At 32.7% G+C, this 21,706-nt stretch overlaps 1 protein-coding gene across 2 annotated transcripts in view; it reads left to right on the forward strand.

The window, feature by feature from the left end:
• Positions 1–21,706, forward strand: part of SLC6A15 (solute carrier family 6 member 15) — a 45,103-nt gene that overhangs the window by 11,740 nt on the left and 11,657 nt on the right. For both annotated transcript variants that reach the window (XM_037848081.1, XM_037848082.1), the window contains exons 2-9: positions 4,259–4,739; positions 12,276–12,433; positions 12,820–12,946; positions 13,978–14,159; positions 15,674–15,784; positions 18,855–19,096; positions 19,198–19,390; positions 21,015–21,207. In XM_037848081.1, coding sequence (XP_037704009.1) covers positions 4,451–4,739; positions 12,276–12,433; positions 12,820–12,946; positions 13,978–14,159; positions 15,674–15,784; positions 18,855–19,096; positions 19,198–19,390; positions 21,015–21,207 — 1,495 coding nt within the window. In that variant the 5' untranslated portion in view covers positions 4,259–4,450. The remainder of the gene's footprint in view (positions 1–4,258; positions 4,740–12,275; positions 12,434–12,819; positions 12,947–13,977; positions 14,160–15,673; positions 15,785–18,854; positions 19,097–19,197; positions 19,391–21,014; positions 21,208–21,706) is intronic.

A 21,706-nucleotide genomic window follows, 5' to 3' on the forward strand; every position in this document is an offset into this window, starting at 1 on the left:
CAGCATTATTAGTTGCACCTACAGTATTGTGCTACCATTGCATAATATTGTGCTCTCCATTTCCAAACATTTAAATTGAACTTTATTACACATTCTTTATAAATTAAGCATCATCTGCCCATTGTCTACCCTCTTTCTATCTCCTGATAACCTATTCTCTAGATTTTAACTCCAAGATTTTCTTCATTATAATTAGTTCATATTAGTGAGACCATACAATATTCATTCTTTTGTGCCTGGCTTATTTCACTCAACTTAATGTTCTCAAGGTTCATCCACGTTATTGCATGCATTAGGATTTCATTCCTTCTTACAACTGCGTAATATTCCATCATATGTATATACCACAGCTTGTTTATCCACTCATCCATTGATGGGCACTTGGGCTGTTTCCATCTATTGGCAATCTTGAATAATACTGCTATAAACATCAGCATGTAACTGTTTATTCATGTCCCTGCATTCAGTTCTTTCGAGTATATACCTAGTAATGGGATTGCCAGATATTATGGCAGTTCTGTACTCAGCTTCTTGAGGAATTGCCAGACTGTCTTCCGGAGGGGCTGCACCATTCTGTATTTCCACTAGCAGTGACTAAGTGTTCCTATTTCTCCACATCATCTCCAGTACTTGTAGCTTTCTGTTTTTTTTCATTATGGCCATTCTAATAGGTGTGAAATGATATCTTGTTGTGGTTTTGATTTTATGCAGCAATTTTTAATTTTTAGATTTACTCATCTTTGAGTGGGGAGAGTTCTATCTTGGTATGTTATTTGGTAAAGAAAGTGGTGCCAGGTAGATGGAATGATCTGGGCACTCCACATTTTCAATTCAGATTTATTTTCTTGAACAAGGGTTGGCAAATTTTCTCTATAAAGAGACAGATGTTTTAGGGTTTGCAGTCCATGTGAAATCTGTTACAAATACTCAACTCTGTTGTTGTAGCATAAAAGCAACTGTAGACAATATATAAATGTGCGGGAGTGGCTATATTCTAATAAAACCTTACTTACAAAATCAAGCAGTGGGCCATATTCAGCCCATGGGACCGTTTTTTTACTCCTGCTTTTGAATGTCTACTGGGTGGTTATAGACAGGAGGCCCTCCTTGGGTAATGGTGAGGAGAGCTAATGCAACTCTTAGGTGCAGATGAAGTGCAGAGGATGATGGCTTGACTTTCTGTCATAGGAGTGGCTGATGCTAACTTGGCAGAGACAGGATAGTTACTTGATTTTGATTCTACTGCTGTCCATGTGGCCTGTCAAGGAGTGATAGATACTTCATCACCCTTTACCTCACTTCCTTCCTGGATACTCCTACTTCCTTTCTCCTTCTATTTCCTGGTGTAGTGATTGTAATACACTTTTAGAATAGTCAACTTCTCTTTTATTCTCTTTCAAATCTATATTTATGGCCTACTTTTGTGAACTAAGTTCCTCAGACAAGCTTTTGGAATTCATAAAAATTTTTATCCTTCCCTTTCAAGTTATCTCTATGCTTAATTATTTTATAAGTTCATTCAGAGGATCAATTTATTTATTTACTTTTTGCCATGTGCAACTTATGCACAAGAAAGGTAAGCCTCTGACTCAGTAACTGAATGGCCTTTTGGTAAAAACAAACAAACCGGTAATAGTGCCAAATACTTGTAGTTGTCACACAATATTATTCTGTCATATTTCTTTCAGTGCATTCATTCTACAGACAATTTTAAACATTGAGACTATAAGGGTAAGATAAAGTCATTCTCCAGGTAAAGCTTGTGGTATAGTGAAGAAAAGGTACTTTTTTCAAACTTAGATATTATTGTGTATATTTCAGTGTTAACTGCCACCCCTCCCTGCCCTCTTCCTTCAGCCACCTCAGAGAAAAGCAGTGGGAAGGAAAAAGTAAGAAAAAGAGTAAGAAAAGAGAGCTTAAATTTTTATTTTGCCTGTAATATCATTAATATTCCACCTGGATTTTTTTTTCTTATAGTAAAAAGGGGCTTTAAATGCATGTAAATACATAGTAAACGTATCCTTTTTTATGTTTACTTTGATTTTATAAAGATTACTTAGGGTTTTAGCATTATACAGTATGTATGTACGTATTTATGTATATTTAGGTGTTTACAATATAAGGCTGTTTTTAACGTTTGCTCACATTAGACACTGAATTTTGAATACAAAATATGACCTTCAGATAGTCTGATCAGTATTTTCAAATATAAAGTTTCCCAAAGGATATCCCATGGAAATTGGTGATATTATTCATTGGATGTGTAAAAAATGCACAGTAGTGTTCAAAAGTGTTATTTTTCATTTTGGTTTTTTTGTTTGTGTTTTTCCTTTTCTGCAAAGAGTAATGTGTTGAAGAAATATAACAGTTACTGAGATAAATTTGGGGAGGTTCATGAGTAATACTTTAAAATTTTTTCTTTATGAAATGGTTGGTGTTTTTACTATAGTAGTATCTCTAAATTTGGAAACATACCTTACTTTTCTAATACCATGCAAAAAAGGAAAGCTAGATCATTGTTGATCTATTTCAATTCTATTATTTCTATCATTTCTATTTCAATTCATTGAAACTGAAATTAAGAGAGATAACTTCCAGAAATTATACAACTATTAAGCAATAGAGCTAGGCCATAAATCCAAGTATGTTAAACTCTTAAAACCAATGCTCTTATCCATGTATCAGTTAAGTTTCTAAGCCAACATCCCTTGTTTAGATAATTTAAAAATATAGACGTTTAGTCTGGATAATTCATGTCATATACATAATACTTCCTTATATGTTAGGTTATTTTCTTCCAGCAGAAGTGTTGGGAAATTAGCTTATTTCTATATTAAAGTGTTTGCATTCATTCAGTTATTTACTCAGCTAATATTTACTGAACTCTAGATGGAAATTTTACAAACTAGATGGACATAATCCCTAACCTCATGAAACTATTTCTGTATCAAATCTTGTTATCCTTGTTAAAATAGTCACTATGAGAAGATTTTTTACTTATCCTAGAGATGTGTCTATCACTCAAACTATTTTGGGAATGCTTCTGTTTTAGAATTGCCTTTAGTCTCTCTCTATCTTCAGCAAATCCTAAATGATGAAGTGTTTGCTCTATAGGTATATATTCTAATTTTGGAAACAACTAGACATCAGCCAAATTTAAAGGCAATGATAAGTTAAATAACTCTTCCTTTTAATTGGGTTACCTGGAATTTTGTCTTGCTTATTAAGATTGTGAATTGAAGTGTGAAGGGCTATTTTCTCTGACTTGTTATGTAAATTTAATGGCATTTCTATCAAGGAATTACACTTTTCCAGTAATGGCAGAATGCTTAGAGCATCCTTTCTGAAGCTTCCTAATCCATCTTTGAAGAGAAGCATGCATATAATCACCTTTAAAATAGACAATCTTCTTGGTGTATAGACTTACCTTGTACACGTGATCTGTGTCTGAATCAAGAGAAGGATATGAGAGATACACAGAGAAATAAAGAAAGAGAAAAATTTCAAAGTGATAGCAGTCTTTTTCTTGAATTGTTTGAGAGAACATTCACACAAATATCGTGTATCTGTCTATGTTCTTCCTTGTGTTTGAAGTGGTCTCTGTCCTTTTCTGCTCAGTTCTACTGTTACTTTTACCCAGGATTCCTAATCTTGCCTATTGTAATTATGTTGGGTCATTTAAATTATGCAAGATAGTATAGTTATTTGAGTTGTGACTTTCTCTCTGTTGGAGAGAAGCTCCTTAAAAGTATATACTGTGTGTTTCATTAATGTTTATATACCTTAGGATTCCATCACAATTAATATCAAATGAGTGAATAGATGAATATGTAAACAAAAGATTTCTGCATAAGACAAACTTACTGGGTTTGAATGCAGTTGTATAAGTAGTTCCATAAGGAACTAAATGAGGAATGTATATTAAAAGACCTACTTTAGCCAAAGAAGAAAAAGAAAGAATTAATAAAACTGAGTCTAAATTTTAACTACTAGCAACAGAATATTTGTTATACATTGGTGTTTATGTAAGATCAAAGCACATTTTTGCAAGAATAAAGAATGTTAGCTAAAAGAAGATGTGCAAAATCAGTTCTTGTACCTTGCAAAATATTAAGCTGTGAAAAGCCATGGACAATTATGTGTTTTATACCCTGTAGAGGGAAATTCCATCTTAAAAATGTGAAAGAAAAGTTAACTCAGAATTTTAAATATTTTTAATTAGTAGACATTTATTATATTTCAACTTACAATTTTACAGGTACCTGCAGAATATTGGACATACGGATCTAAGATTTTTAGACGTCATCACCTTGAACCTTCAAGGATTTATTTGATTTTCTCCTCAGTGCTTACCTCATATCAAGTAACTTAAAAAAAAAAAAAAAAAAAAAAAGAGTTAACCTGTTTGTCCTAAGGAAATTAAAAAAGATAATACCACTCAGATTTTCCAATGCCTAAGAATAGCAAAGTCGTAAAAAGAGAATTAGATGATGAGGTTATTGAGTCTGTCAAAGACCTTCTTTCCAATGAAGACTCAGCTGATGATGCTTTTAAGAAGAGTGAACTAATTGTTGATGTTCGTGAAGAGAAAGATACCTATGTTAAAGAAGGATCTGAAATTGAAGATGAAAGACCAGCTTGGAGCAGTAAGCTACAATACATCCTGGCCCAAGTTGGATTTTCTGTAGGTTTAGGGAATGTGTGGCGATTCCCATACCTATGTCAGAAGAACGGGGGTGGTAAGTGTTAATTTTTTTAGTGATATGTAACTGTAGCAAATTGCAATGGATTACTTCAAACAGCTCCTTTCATTTCTGGTCTCATTAATCTAGAAACCACAAATTCTATTGTTAAGCTAGGGAGACTTTGTAGGGAATGAGCCCAGCACTATATTCAGATAAGGCTTACATAGGAGCAGATAGGCTTGCTTACAAATACTTAAGGACTGCTTAAGAGTCATAAATTCTCTCATTATTACTGTGGATGCTATAAACATCTCTAAATTACTGACATGCACTTTTCTAAGAAGTGTTGCATCCCTTGTGACTGCACTTACTCTCTTTGAAGAGTAATACAATTTTACAGTTACCTGCAGAATATTGGACACATGGATCTAGGATCTTTTAGATATAAGACAAAATTGGGGAAGGAAGACAGGGAGACTTTTCTCCTCATGGCTTAACTGAGACTTTTAAATTGCTTCACTCACCCAAAAAGCAAAGATAACATATAATTTATAATGATCATGATCTTCAAACACTGATCATAACTCTGTAGATTCCATTAGAAGGGATGTCAACAGATAATTAATATAATGCCAGACATTCTTCATCCTTAATATCTTCCAAATTTGGTTCCCTATTCTATATTATCTGGGACAGTATTCAGTTTCAAAGAGAACTTTAAAGAAATTTGCACCTTTAATTTTAAAAGAAAATATCTGCATCAACATTGATTTTTCTTTGTATTTGTGCATATAATTACCAAGGGAAATATAGCAAAAAATGTATTCAAAATCAAGAAAATAGCCTATATGAAAGAAGAAATTGGTTATGTAGAATGCTAATTCTGTCCTACACCAAAATCAAACTGAATGATAAATTAAATAACATATGGGTTGAGAATTAATTGTACATGTGCATGAAAGCTGTTAAAGTAAGAGTGGCTAAAAACTAAATATTCCATAAGCCATGTATTTCAGCACACAAAGAATAGAAAGGTTATTTTGATAATATGATTCCAGTTTATAATAGTTTTGTTTGACTGGTCAGGAACATGGTGTTATTTTTAATTTAGCTCTAGTCTACAAACACCTTCATCAAATGTAATAATGCAACCATTCAAATGTGAAATTACTTCTTAGCCACTAAAAGAGATAAAAGCTAAGGTGTTACAGAGAAAAAAAAATATGTTTAAGATCTTTCTTAGTTAATTTAACTGGACACAAAATATGAAGTTTGAGAAAAGTAACCTATTTGACAAATGTGCCTGAAAACTGAGAATCAATACATAAAGATGAAGATAACACCATACATCATTTCAGTTGAAATTATGAGCTTCTCAGCTAGTTGGTAGCATCACATATGAATTATTTATCAAATCAGCTATGAACAACCAAACACTACCCTGCCTTTTTGCCAAGACTAACAGAAGCTGAATTCTGATTTTGAGATATTTCACCTTGTAAGCCTTACTGGTGATGCTGTTAAGGAAGAGACCTGTCTTGGTTGAAAAGTCAGGTTGTTTTCCACTTAGTAAAATTTCGTCTTGGTGAAAATATCTAAGATATTTCATTTTTAGTAATTACTTATTAGCAAAAATGGTTCTTCCATCTTATTTTCAAATGTCAAAATTGTCAAAATGTTCTTCCTAGTATTGTTTCCTTTCTTCTATTCACAAATACTGGAGAGGGGTATTGTATCTATTATATAGTACCAGTGGACTTTATAATTTCAAGATGGTTGTTAGAATACAAAAGGCATACATCATGAAATGGAGCATTGAGTCTTCTAGGTTTTATGAGGATTATCTTATGTCTGTTTAGTCGAACAGTCTCAAGTACCTACATTTTATTCATTAATTCATATGAGGAACTTTATGAATAATAGAACTAAAAGGCAATAGCTACAGTATAATTTTGTCTAAAAATATTATCCTTAAAACATAATGGTTCATCTTTTTTAAATAAAAAAAAAACCATTTAATTAATGTTTTTAATAGAAAAATTCACATACTTTAGTTTTTAAAAAAATGTCAAATAGCACAAAAAGTATAGAATGGAAAGCAAATCCTCCCCAGAACCTTCATCCTTGCTCCAGAGGAAACCGCTACCATTAACATCTTGTGTGAGAAAATTCCATGTGAATTCAATTCTGACTATATTTCCTACCTGTTAAAAAAAGGCAAAAAACACACACAAAAAAACCCTCAAATATGAGCATATTTATACACATTAAGCCTTGCTTTTTTCACATTCCAATACAACATAGAGATTGTTCCACAAGAATGAACATAGATATAGCTCTTTTTCATGGCTTTATAGTATTCCATTATATGGATGTCCCATTATTTAACAAGTCCTCTATTGATGAACATTTAAGTTTTTCTGAACATTTTAAAATCATGAGATCAAAATGTTCTTAAATGGCTATACAAAACCTTTACCTGAGAATTTACAAAACCTTCATGCAATAGCAAACAATCATCATCCCAAAGAATGCTGGATTGCGAATTACTATTCTGTGTATACTACGAATATATATTTCGTGATGAGGAAGGATGGCTGACATTTTTGTGACTCTTCCGTCTATGAAATTTGAGGGTATCAACAATCCTAGCCTTTTGCCATAGAAATAACAGAGAGAAAAAATATTAAAATTTTAAGATATTTAGAAAAAAAAAAACCCTTTTGACTAAAGAGAGTATTATCTGTGCTGTCAAATGGCTTATATAGCAAGTGCATAAGAATTTGTTTTTTTTTTCTTGGATAATATGCTACTAGATTTTTTTAAAATAGTAAAATTTTCTAAAGATACTTTTTTTCACTTTATATTTCATGGGCGATTAATATTTTCAATTTCAAATAATAATAATACTTTTATTTGGAGGGGATTTTTCATGAGACTAATTAATGTACTATGGGAGCCATTCCCTGGTAGCATCCCTTATTATGGGGTGTTTCAGGGAGAGAATGGTGGAGCTTTTAGGTTGGAAATGTATGAAGTAAGGTTTGATTTTTTAAGCCATTCTTAAAGAATGTGTCTTTTATCCTTAGGGCCCTGGGGAGTCATTGAGGCTTCTGATCAGGAGAATGACATACTGATCTGACAGTGGCATGTAGAATGAATTAGGGTGGGAAAGAAGGGAGAGAAGCAAGAAGGACATTATAGTAGTGGAGACTGAGGTGATGAAAACGAGAGGAAGAACAGCAGAAACAAATAGCGATGAGTCACCTTTTTTTTCTGCCTTGGCACCCTTGAGAATTAAGACACCACCACATTAATTAACAGTGATTCAATCTGTATTCCGAAAATTTTTACAAGTGCAGCAGGGAACCAAATTAAAGGGTAACTAGAAAAGTGTGTTGCAACAAATAATGAAACTATATAAACAAGGAAGTGACTGTCTTCCGAGTTCTCTGTTGCTTGCATCGAATGGACTGCTTTTCTGTTCTTTCACTGCTGCCTTCCCTGAGCCATTACTGCTATAAAGTAGCAAGGAAAGACCTCCAAGAAAGGAAGATAATCAACCATGATGGTTGACTTAAGAAGTTAATAATTTGTGAGATGTAAATTCTAGATGATTTAAAGATAATTCGTTTAAGAATATTTATGTCTAAATATTAAAAATATTTTTTTATGATAAAAGAAAATCTGGGTGAATATATAATCATGGGGGTAGGAAAGATTTCTTTAAGCATGAGACCAAACACACACACTAAAAGAAAAGATCAAGTTGACTGTATTAAAATTAAAAAGCAAACACCTTTCATAGTTAAAAAGACAAACAAAATCCCCACCAACACCACCCAAAACAAAACTAAAAGGCAAATAATACAGTGGAAAAATATTTGTAACATCTGTATCTAACAGCAGATCACTATGCTTAATATGTAAAAGGCTTTTACAAATCTTTGAGAAAAAGGGGTTTCTTACCCAGAACTCTCTTTGGAGAATAAAAGCAGTCCTGATGCCCCTTTTGAAATGCCTCTCCTTTGACTTAAAGTCAGCCAAACTGTGCAGAGTGTGACCCAGCAGGTGGCCTGGGTAGTAACAAAATTAGATGCCTTAGCTTGTTACAGTTCTTTTTACAGAGTGGTTGGGAGATAGAGGATGACTAAGAACATGAAAAGGGGTAGGGGAGAAGGTCTTGTAGAATGAACTGAAGACAGGAAGGTGGAAACTGAAGAAAATGAGTAGAGAATCACTAAAGGTATTTTTCAAGCAACACAGCCCACTGAGAAGAACATAAAAGCGTCTAAAACACAGGACCCAGCCAGCAATTGGCTCTTTATTACATGTCTATTGAATTAAGAAAATGCATGACATGGTGACATGGTTTGAGGCAAAGGAACAAGAGATGAAATAGATTCTGCCTTTATGGTAATTATAATCATAGCTAATTATATTATTATGGAGTACCAGGTACCCAATTCTTAATTTAGCTCTGTATATGGGTTATTTCATTGAATTTACAAAACAGCTTGGAGAGGTTGGTACTTTTATCCCTATTTTACACATTTAGAAACCAAAGCTCCAGAAATATAAACATTTTGCCCAAGTTCATATAACTTGGAAAAGACTGATTGATTCAAACTCTGGGCCATTTGACTTCAGAGCCCAGGTTCTTGGCACTGTGCTCTGCTCCCTCGCTGGCCATCCCTCTCCAACAGGCCCATGCATGGTCTCAATAGACCCCAACCCTCCATCAGAAGGTGTTTTTTTTTTAAATTATTATTATTAGATTATTTGCTTAAATGACTTTTATTTGTTGTAGTTAATTGCTTAATTTTTTGTTTATTAGAGAGTTGTGAGCTTACAAAACAACCATGCATAAAATATTAGATTCCTATATGGCACCCCGTCACAAATACCTTGCATTGGTGTGGAACATTGGTTACTATTGATGATAGCACTTTTTTTATAATCCTATTTTTTAACAGTAGTTACCTTTGTTACAATTCATGAAAGATTATTAAAATAGTTCAATCTATCATCCATTATTTACATTAGGTGTATTTTTCCCATGCACCATTCTATTACTATCACCTTGTCATATAACTCATGAAAGAACATTCTTATACTTGTACTATTAACTGTAGTTCTTCATCTACCATAGGGTTCACTGTGTTGCACAGTCTTATATTTTATTTTTTTAAATTTTATTCTAGCGATACATTCATCCTAAAGTTTGTTGTTTTGACCACATTCACCTGCATGGTTCAGTGCTGTTGAATGCACTCACGATAATGTGCTACCATCACCACCATCCATTTCCAACCTTCTACCATCAGCCTAAATAGAAATTCAGTACAAGTTAAGCATTGACTCCCCATTCTCTAACTGAAATCTATTGCCTGGTAACCTATATTCCAAATTCTAATTCTATGAGCTTTCTTATTATAATTAGTTCATACTAATTATAAACAGTGGTATCATACGATATTTGTCCTTTTGTGTCTGACTTATTTCATGCAACATAATGTTTTCAAGTTCATCCATGTTGTTACATGTATCAGGACTTCATTCCTTTTTACTGCTGAATAATATTCCATCGTATGTATATACCACATTTTATTTGTCCATTCACCAGTCAATGGACACTCGGGTTATTTCCATTTTTTGGCAATTGTGAATCATACCTCTGTGAACATCATGTACAAATGTCTGTTTGAGTTCCTGATTTCAGTTCCTTTGGGTATATAACAATGGTTAATCTTAATACATATAATATAGAAGCTAAGAGGTCAGGTTTAAGATACCAATTTAACTATGGTGGAAGCCTTGTTCTTTCCCACACTGGCCATGTTACCTTTCACCATTACCTCACTTCTTTGGGCTTAGTTTCCACACCTGTAAAATGGGGATAATAATGGTACTTAATTCATTGGATTCTTGTGAGGGAAAAAATGTGTAACTACTAATGACTAAATGAGAATTCTGCCTGGCAAATAGTATATAGTCAATTATGTTTTAGCCATGATTATGTTTAATATGAGGGACAGGTTAGAATAATTTGAGTTACAAGAAAAGGCTAAGCATCTAATAACATTTCATCTAAGTATCTAATAACACTGAGGAAAGGTTCCCAATGAGTTCAGTCTTACTCATTCACTTTTTTTTTTTCCTAGCCATGCTCTCACAAATGTGCCCACTCACACACACTCCAGGATTGGATGCAGTGTTAAAATGCACTTTCAGTCCTTTGGGAAACACTTTGAGGACTATTGACCTGAATGTTACTAGTCATTTAAAATTAGGATTTTGATAGCTCTGTTTTATAATTCAGCCATCAGTGTTTTAAATTATGTAGAATTTTGTAGAATCAACTAAGTTCAAAAGAGTGAAAATCAGCCCTAAGAAGGTGGAGATAATGTACAAACCATTATATTTGAGCAACACTCTTGTATACAGTTTTTATTACAGAGATATTTAAATACTGAGATAAATAATCTTTTAAAATCCATCAATTATTACTTGTTTAGCACAGTAACCACCAGAACAATTTGAATAGCATTCAAAATCTGTTCACTTAAAATTTAACACTTTCTAAAATGGAAAAAAAACATAACAAATGGCCTTTTATAGAAAAGGGAATTAGTGCCATTGATTACATGACATTATCCTGTTGGACAAAACTCCAGGAAAGATACTTGCATATAGAAAATTCATCTTTGAAGTTCCTTAATGAACAATTTGCACATGTATTCTTATGTAGAAATGAGTTCAGAAGTCACATTTAACTTTTTTTATCCAACTAATAGGGTCTAATATTAACTTTGACCAGCTATTCAATACATTTTTTAAATCACTCAGTAAAACATCTTATTTTTATGTATGGTAACCTTAGTACAAGGATAATAGCTCATGCATTGTTTACAACAGACATTAAATGTCCCATAAGAGTTTAAGTTCTAAATTGTTTTGCCCAAATCAGCTAACTTTAGTATGTTTCTCAACTACTTCTTAAACTCCTTCATGGAAACAAAAAAAATTTATGGGGGAAAATAACATTTATTTTTCTGGGGTAGAAGTTTTTACTTTTTCGGTCTAGGTTGTTATTCTTCCATGGAGTATTTTATTTAAAAAAAAAAATGTAAGTTTAATGTCATGAGCTCTCAGTCATTTATAATTATCATATTTGGAATTCATGATGCTTTAACTGAGTTGGGATAAAACTTAATAAATGAGTTGATAAACACTGTATGAATAAGATTTCCAGGAGTTTGTGAAACCTACTCAAGAAAATAATTTTAAAGAATCAGTTATTTTTATGCAAGATGAAGCTCTTTTACCCTTTTCATAAAATGAAACGATTCATTAGTATTTTTACTTTTATCATAATTATTATTTTATTAGAAACACTTGGTGGCAGTCAAATTCAGGTTTCCAATTCTAGAAAGTTTAAAGTGATGAAATTGTATTTTGTTTATAGACCCCTATAAATACACTGCATACAAGCTCAAATGTTGTCATTCATGAAATCATCAGGATCAGTGTTTTCTCTGTCACAAATATTGAAAATATAATCTGTTTTATTTGTTTTTGTCCCTGTAGGTGCGTATCTCTTGCCATATTTAATACTGCTTCTGGTAATAGGTATTCCTCTTTTTTTCCTGGAACTTTCTGTGGGTCAAAGAATTCGTCGAGGCAGCATTGGTGTATGGAATTACATAAGCCCTAAACTGGGCGGGATTGGATTTGCAAGTTGCATAGTAAGTTTCCTGATATGGCATATGATAGAATCTTTGAAGGGCTTTGATTTATATTGTTCACATTTAAACGAAACCTCTGGGTGTGTGTCACTACTCAATTCTTTAATCATCTTTAAAAAAGAAACAAAACCCTGGAGCATGGACTACTACACAAAACGAGCCATAGTATTATTACATATTCAACAAGCCATAAATATTATTATATATCAATCTTATTAACGCATGTTCCTAAGATCTATGGGAGAGATTAACTTTTAAGAAAAAGATAATTTGTTTCAAACAGAAAATAAAATGAGGAGGGCTTAAGAGGAATTTTATGCATTTCATCTTGTTTCAAAGGAAGGGACATGAGAGGTTCAATGTAATCACATTATTTTGTTTTGCAGGTGTGCTATTTTGTGGCTCTGTACTACAACGTCATCATTGGCTGGAGTTTGTTTTATTTTTCTCAGTCTTTTCAGCAACCTCTACCTTGGGATCAGTGTCCTTTGGTGAAAAATTCTTCACACACTCGTAAGATATTAAATGGAAGTGTTTTTCTCATTTAAAGGACATAAGATTGGTAAAGCCATGTGCTTTCAAAATTTCTGTTTAAAATAATGTGGAAAATATTTTCAGAATTATCATCATTACAAAATTTCTTCACATTTTGTGCCATGCTCAAAACACCTTTCACATGATCTAATTTATGGTGTCTTCCTAGGTTATTTCATTGTGCCCCACGCCATTAGGGTAAAAATTATAAGCCTTCATTCAGCTGTTAGCTTCATACATCTTTTGTTTTATACACTCTCCATGGTACTTTACATTTTCATTGAAAAAAACAAAAAGGGAAAAAAAGAGAATTTGGATTGATTGAATTACTTTTATGTCTTTATTTTTGTTATTTCATGGTTTTTCCGTCATTTGTTTTTATATCCTAGTACATAAATAAAGAACTCCTTATAGTAGCAATGTCCAGTAGACATATAATGCAAGTCACACATTTAACTTAAAATTTTCTAGTAATAGCATTTTAAAAAAGTAAAAATAAAGGTTAAATATTTTATTTAAGGCAGTATATACAAAGTACTATAGTTTCAACATATAATTAATATAAAATTATTAATGTGATAATGTATATTTCTTTTCTCATACTAAGTCTTAGAAATCTGATGGCTATTTTGCATTCATAGCATATGTCACTTCCAACTAGCCCTATTTAAAAGCTGTATGTGGCCAGCAGCTACTGTATTTGACAGCACTGCCCTACAAAGTCAATCAGATAATCCTGATTTTGTTTTAATTACTTTATAATAAGCACACATATTCTTCTATAAAAGTGCATAATAAGGAATATCAAGGAGGATACATGTTGGTTTTTCAAGTTTTTGCATGGTTGAATTTTGAATTTTTTATTCCTTATGAAATTAGATGCTGCTGTAGAACATTAGTGCTTTTCTAGGAAGGGCTAAGAATTGATTTATAGGCTAACTGGAAAAAAAATGGTCTCATTACTCTTTTTTTGAGTCTGAAATGATTGTGTATTACTTTTCTTTCTACAGTTATAGAACCTGAATGTGAAAAAACTTCTGCTACCACCTATTACTGGTACAGAGAAGCACTGAATATTTCTAATTCCATCTCTGAAAGTGGGGGCTTAAACTGGAAGATGACTGTCAGCTTGCTGGCTGCCTGGGTCATGGTTTGCTTGGCTATGATCAAAGGCATTCAGTCTTCTGGAAAAGTTAGTATGTTAGAGCACCCTCTGATTCTACTCTTCACCACGCATCTTTCAAAATCTTTGTGAGCAAACTGCAAGTAATGATTTGTCCCAAGTAGTTAATTACAAGGGTACGCAACGATCAGTAAGAAGTAATGATTATTAAAATATGTTTAAATTAAGGAAAGGATGTAAATAAAGACATAACATTTTATAGTGAAATATCATGTCCTTTATAATCTTTCCTTATTTCCCCAAGATATTTTTTAAAATTTTGTCAGTAATTCCAAATCATTTATATTGACCGTTTGTTCAGTTTACCCTAATGTTTTAATCCTCTGATTACCAATTAGTTCCAGTCATGGGAACTGGAGAAAGTGGTAAAATGATGAATTTGTCATTTTGTTTGTTTTATATCATCCATTTCTCACCATGGTTGGTATAAGGAATAGTTACATTAAGGATTTAAAATACCTCTGGACATTACCACAGTCTCAACAAGGAATTCAGAGTTATGTAAAAGACTAAAGGGCATTCCTTCCAGGACAAACGGGAAATTTTAAAGAGGCTGTGGTTGAAAAAGACATTAAGTGAATTCTAGATACCTTGATTTTTTTTAAGGGTGCATTAGGAAAGGAATTGTTAATCACTATTTTGCTGTCATATTGCCTTTTTTTTTTAATATCACTGACGTTGTTCTAAACCTCTCAACATTTCTTGGCAATACTATAGCAAATTTCTTGTTGGCCGTTCTTCTTTCTGCACCTTAATTTTCCATCTCTGTACTGCTGCTAGTTTTCCATTCAGGCGTACATTTAAAAATTATTAAAATGGGAAAGTCTGTGATGTATATTACCACAATTAAAGAGACCAAGGAGGGGCAAGTCACACAAAGAAAATGGAGTGTTCCAGACGCAGGGCACAGCCCTTTCTCTGGCCCTGAGGCCAGAAGGAGCTTGGACTATCCATGATGAGCTCCACAGCAGGGGCCTGAGGGGATAGAGCTCAGGAGGGGGAGACTGGTGGGGCAGATCAGTGGGGACTTCACCATGTAAGGCTTTGCAGGCTAGAGGGAGGGATTTACATTTTATTCTAAATGCATTAGAAATCCATGGAATGTTTTAAGTGGGGGGTGAGATAACCTGAGTGACAGCTGTAAAACCATTTAGAGATTTTTTTTTTTGCTACCTAAAACATTAAATAGGACACTATCCATTCATTTCTGTCTTAAATATTGCTTGCATTATGAACTATAAGGAATCAACACTATTCAAGCTACACCATAATATGTGCTATTTTAAAGGAAATTAAATAAGGGAGTTTCCTTGTATTTCGTCATAACCTAAATAGGATCCTAAGTAAGTCACACTGAATCAGGAATAACAAGCCACTCTAATATGATGCTTTAGATATTATTAATAGGGTTATATGAAAAAAGTGTCTGCCGAAAGTATAGAACAGAACACAGAAACTCTTAATTATAAAAAAAGAATATAGTTATTAGGGTCTCACCTATTTTTATTTTTCTTTCTTTTCAGGTCATGTATTTTAGTTCTCTTTTCCCATATGTGGTACTTATATGCTTCCTGATCAGAGCACTCCTTTTAAATGGCTCACTTGATGGCATCAGCCACATGTTTACCCCGGAGGTATGTGTTGTTTCTATTGTGCTCATGAAAGCATTATGTTTATTGTTAAAATGTTCCCAGAGTCAGATTTAGGAAATAATTATTCTAATGTGTGTGTTTATGTGTATGTGTGTGTATTTAAATTATAGTTATGTTAACCAGCCTAGAGAAAACAAAGTGTTCATATAATATCCATAACTATAACTATCTTCCATTTTAAATGTCCCATTTTGGTTCTAGAGTAAGATTATCAGTATGTAAACTTCAAAAATACCCTCTATAATAAATGAACTTTCAGTCTTTACACTGATGAATTTAGAACATTTCATTTTTCAGTTACCCTTCTCCCCCTGTTTCAGTGGTTCTTAACCTTTTTGTGTCATGGACCCCTTTGAGAAATTGAGTATAGCTGTGGATATTCCTATCAGAAAATTCATTAAAAATAAACATATTCATTTGCTAAGAGCCTCAGGTGGTTGGCAGATCCCCTAAAATCCGTGGACCCAGATTAAGAACCATACTGCATTCTAAAATACTATCTCATAGAAAGTTAGTGTTTCCTTGTTTTTGTTTTGTTTTGAGATGTTCTGCTTTCTAGGATAATATTTATAGTGGCTACTTGGGGAAGTTCTATAGCTTTTAAAAATATACACACATTTCAAGAAAATTCTTGTTAGGTCTTATAGAGAGCTAAGAACGTAGACTTCTTCAAATTAGAAGCTCTAAATTTAGCACTAGGCACATTGAACCTAATTAATCAATACTTGTGGACTTGCTGTATTAATCTGCCAAGAAGCAAAAGTAAGTGTAGGGGTCTATGTATTCTGATTATACACTGAAATGAAGTTGCACCTTCATTTATTAGTTTGATAACACTATCAAAGGCAGGCACTAAGTTATAAAAAGACAATTTCAACATTAATTCAGAAATTGGAAGTAATTTGAAGGATGAATGGGCAGCCAGAATTGTGCAGAGATATTTAAGCAGAAAGGATTAGCTTCCCTGGGATTCTTTGTCATTCCTGAAGCTGCCTTGATGCTATGTAAAAGAAGCTGTGTTTTTTGGATATCTCATTCTGTGTTGGTGTCCATTTTCTTGTAGCAAAAATGCTGACGTTTGTGTCTGTTTCTCTTGGATAGTTCACAAAATCCTGTTTAACATTTAGAATTGTTGGAACTTCTCAGGGAATAATTAGTTAAGGTGAATACTTAAGACCAAAAATTTACATTTATAATATTGATCAAAAAATGTTTGCGTTCAAAACAACTAACTGCTGTTTGAATTTCTGGAATATGGCCTCTTGTTAAGTTGGCGATTGCTTGTGACATAATTTTAAACATTTCATTTAATTAGATAATTTGGAATTTAAACACTTTGATATTTACATGGCTCCAGTATTTAAAACTGCAGCATATGTTAATTCTTTAACCAGTACTAGGGATTACTGAGATACAGTTAATTTTTTTCTTTCACTCCTTTTTCATTGGCTTGATATTCTGTATTAGTCACTGTAGGGTATGATATTTAATGTAATGATAAGTAGATGTAAATTACATTTTAAATTGTACTGTTTATGTAGGGAAGAAAGTACTTAAGCACATAAAATACTAGGGTAAAAATGAACGGAGAATTAGTTCAGAAATTGGAGGTGAGTTGGCCAGTATTTAGTAAATAGGTGCCTTCTGCCATCTAGTGGCTAAAATAAGGATATACACTTGAAAGTGTTTTCATGGATCAGCATTAACCATAGAAAGGTAATGTAGCAATGGTCAGACAACAATATGCATATCTTAGTTAATTGTTCATAAATTAATAAAGACAGTCATGGTTATGTTTCATTAATATTTTTCATAAATTTCAGTAATAATAAAATTAATTGAAGTGATAAATCCTAATAGTTGAGAGAGCATGGATTTTGGAGTCCACCCATGTTCCAATCTCAACTTTAGCCCAGACTTGCTGTGTGACCTTAGTCAGATTACTTAACTTTTCTAAGATTCACATAGTAGTGGTAACAACCTCATGAGTGAAGATTAAATGAGATAATCCAAAAAACTGTTTATCAGTGTGTTTGCCACTATGGTGGTCCATGTATATTAACAGTTACTGAGCACTTACAGTGTGTTAGGCACTGTGATAATTTATATATATTTTATTGCTCCCATCTTTCAGTTGAGGAAACTGAAGCTCAGAGAGGACAGGCCACTTGCCCAAGTTGTATTCTTATTAAATTATTAAACAGCTGAAACTGTGAAACATGTTCTTAACCATAGTCAACATGGCTTCCAATAGAGGCAGTTTTGTTGCAATGGTTAAAAATAGAAAAAGATAAAACACCAATTTAAATACTATTACTGAAATCAAATAATTGTTTATTGAGGTCTGTGTCAGGCTAATCTTAATGGTTTCATCTAAAAGATCTGATTCTATACAGTGATAATTATCTAAGAAATAAAGCAGAGTTACTTAAAATATGTGTTCAGAACATTAGAACTTTGGATAGGAAAGGGTTTCTTGCGATGATGTAGTGAAATTTCTTCAATGTTCAGAGCAAAGGCTTTCAGGAAACTTTTGAGTGAACAAATAACATCTAACTGAACATGAAAGGTATAAATAGTTCAACTCTACCAAGTTTATAGTTGCTATCTGCTTCAATTATTAGACCTCCACCAGAAAACACAAAACTTAAGAGTATTAGTTAAGTAATTATTTCACTTTTATTGGTAATTGATTTATTTTGATTGGGAAAGAAAAAAGTAAAATGGGGACATAATTGACGATAGTTTTCTCTTTCACGTATTCCTTTAATGATTTGTCTTAAAAATGTTTTTAAATACCCATAGAAGTAGAAAATCTCCATGTAAGTAAAATCCCCATTTTAGACGCTTGATAGACTTTTTTTCCTATCCCCATTCCTTGTTTATCTGAATGAAAAATTAGTTATTTCTGGTTAAGAACAGAATATCTGCCAGATTTAAATATCCTTTGGGTGCCTAAATATCATTATGAAATACTTAAGCAATAGAACCAATTTCTTATAGATTAATTATTAACTTGTGGCTGACTTCTATTATGTTTAATTTTAAACAGCTTGAAATAATGCTGGAGCCCAAGGTCTGGAGAGAAGCCGCTACTCAGGTGTTCTTTGCCTTAGGGCTGGGATTTGGTGGCGTCATTGCCTTTTCAAGCTACAACAAGAGAGACAACAACTGCCACTTTGATGCTGTCCTGGTGTCCTTCATCAATTTTTTCACTTCTGTCCTGGCAACATTGGTGGTGTTTGCGGTTCTAGGCTTCAAAGCCAATGTCATAAATGAGAAATGCATTGCACAGTATGGATATTAATGTCCCTTAAATCTTGACAGCAAAATTGTTTACAAAATAGACCCCAAGTAACCAGAAGTGTTCATTAATGCGTTGTTCTGTTTTACAGAAATTCGGAGACGATCGTCAAATTTTTGAACATGGGTAACATTAGTCAGGATATTATTCCCCATCACATCAACTTTTCAGTTGTTACTGCAGAGGATTATCATTTAGTTTATGACATCATTCAAAAAGTAAAAGAAGAAGAGTTTCCTGCTCTTCATCTCAATTCCTGTCAAATTGAAGATGAGCTAGATAAAGTTAGTATGCCATGTTTAATTAATAAAATAATTATAATTAAATTAAAATATTTATCATCCTTTTTTCAGGAAAAAAAAATGGTCTTTAAAATTCCTGCAAAGATTATGGTGCATTAACATTCACATTCTGTATTTCAGAGAACATGCTTTCTTAAATCATTAAGGGTTGTTTCATTTTAAAAAAACAATTTCACTGATTTGGGCACAATAATTTCAAATATGAATATAAATAAAGTGAATAATTTTCATCAAAGAAGATGAAGATTAGCCTGATATCTTTCTTGGTGTAATATTTAATACAAAATTTAAATTGTGAACATCATTTCCATTATCATTTCTGTTTACATGTATTACATTTAGATATATCATTAATATTTACTCAGTACCTGGTTTTATTTTGAGGCTTGAATGTTATTTGAAATGACCATTTTAATGGTAGTGTGTAAGTCCTTTTTCTTAGCCACTACAACATATATTAATAAACAAGAAATAGGTGAACGTTAATAAATATCCTTATATTGGCTGTCACCTCTCTTATATTGTCAAAAAGGAAAATATAATGGAGAACCTGGCCACTAATTCTTGCTTTAAGGTGGCTAACTATAATCGAGAAAAAACACACAGAATCATGTGCAGGAAATTATATGAAGCTATCACTGATATAAAAACTTTGTTTTCTCTACTTAAAGAATTAAGTACTAACCCTTCAAAGTTCTTTTGTTATTTATTCTAGTCTATTTGTTGTCTGTGTGAGATAAAACAAACAACTTGAAGTTTCATTAGAGGTTCTAACCAACCTGACTTGGAGAAGTCAGTTGTTATTTTATAAGTCAATACTTGTGGTATTCGTAAAAAAAACTCAACATTAGTGTTTGCTGTCACTCTCCCCATGTTCTGCCTAATTAGAGTGTTTGCATTTTTATCCATTTTATTATTGATTTTGGCTGGGAATTCACTGTGTCCCCTGAATTATAATAACTGGAATATCAGACCAACGTTTATTGGGGAAGTAGGAATATCAAGGGTAGAAAAGATGAAGATATTAATTTTCTTTCAGACTGAAAATAATTGAATTGTTTTCATCTACTTATTCTGCACACCTCCTTTTATTTAGCACTTACATTTATCTTTTAAATTAAAACAAGTTTCTTATTTACAGTCTATATTTTCTTAATACCAATTGATAAAGCTACTTTGAGGTTAAAGTAAAACTAAATACTTTCTATCTGCATATGTGGGCCAGAAGTAACTGTGTATATATTTGTATTTATTTATCTTTGATAATAAACCTATTATTATCAATTTTTTAAGATAATGTTTTAATTATTCCAGTATCCCTGTGAAATATTTAGCATACAATGCAATATAATTGTGCACTCTGTTTAGTAATTCTAAACAGAGTTTTATTATTTGGGTTTTATTTAATCAAATTAAATTGGAGTTCTGAGAATGAGAAAAGGAGCTGACAGGATAAAGGCAGATGTCAGCATGCTTATTTCCAGGAGCCCCTCCCCACTGTTCAAAGATTTCAAGTGTCCCTCCCCTCTGTACCTGGTGGATAGAGCCATCACTTCATATTGCATTTGATTGTGTATTAATATTGCCGGTTTCGTTTATTTTACAGGCTGTTCAGGGGACTGGCTTAGCTTTTATTGCCTTTACAGAAGCCATGACACATTTCCCCGCGTCTCCCTTTTGGTCTGTGCTGTTCTTCCTCATGTTAGTCAACCTAGGGCTTGGCAGCATGTTTGGAACCATTGAAGGGATCATCACACCTCTTGTGGACACTTTCAAAGTGAAGAAAGAAATTCTTACTGGTGAGTGTTACATTTGGGGTTTTATTAATAAGTCAGTGCAATGAATTCCTGGCACTAGAGTAAATTAATGGAATATTCTTATGTAATTTTGTAGACAAGCAAATAAATAAATAAAGCAGTTCAGATCCAGCACCCCTTATCCAAAGCTGAATCGATAAACCTAAATTCAGTTCTCATATACAAGAGCAATTGTGGCTGAAGAGATCTCTCTTTTTAAAGCCACATATGGGGCACCAATAAAGACATACAAGTATTTAATGTCTCTAGGTAGGTAAGAAAATAAAATAATTTATCATTCTTGATGGTTATTAAGTCCAATCTGCAAGCAATTATTTAAGTGCCAATTTTGTACTGCATTATCCTTGCAGTTGAGGGATATAAAGTGTATAAGAGGAATTAGAAGAAACACCCTAAGAAAGACATGAGAGTCTCATCTCCCAAAATAATGGTATTAATAATTAAAATCAGGTTGGGTAGATAAGATTTATATAGATGAAAT

Source organism: Choloepus didactylus, chromosome 8 (genome assembly GCF_015220235.1).
Source record: "Choloepus didactylus isolate mChoDid1 chromosome 8, mChoDid1.pri, whole genome shotgun sequence".
Taxonomy (NCBI): domain Eukaryota; kingdom Metazoa; phylum Chordata; class Mammalia; order Pilosa; family Megalonychidae; genus Choloepus; species Choloepus didactylus.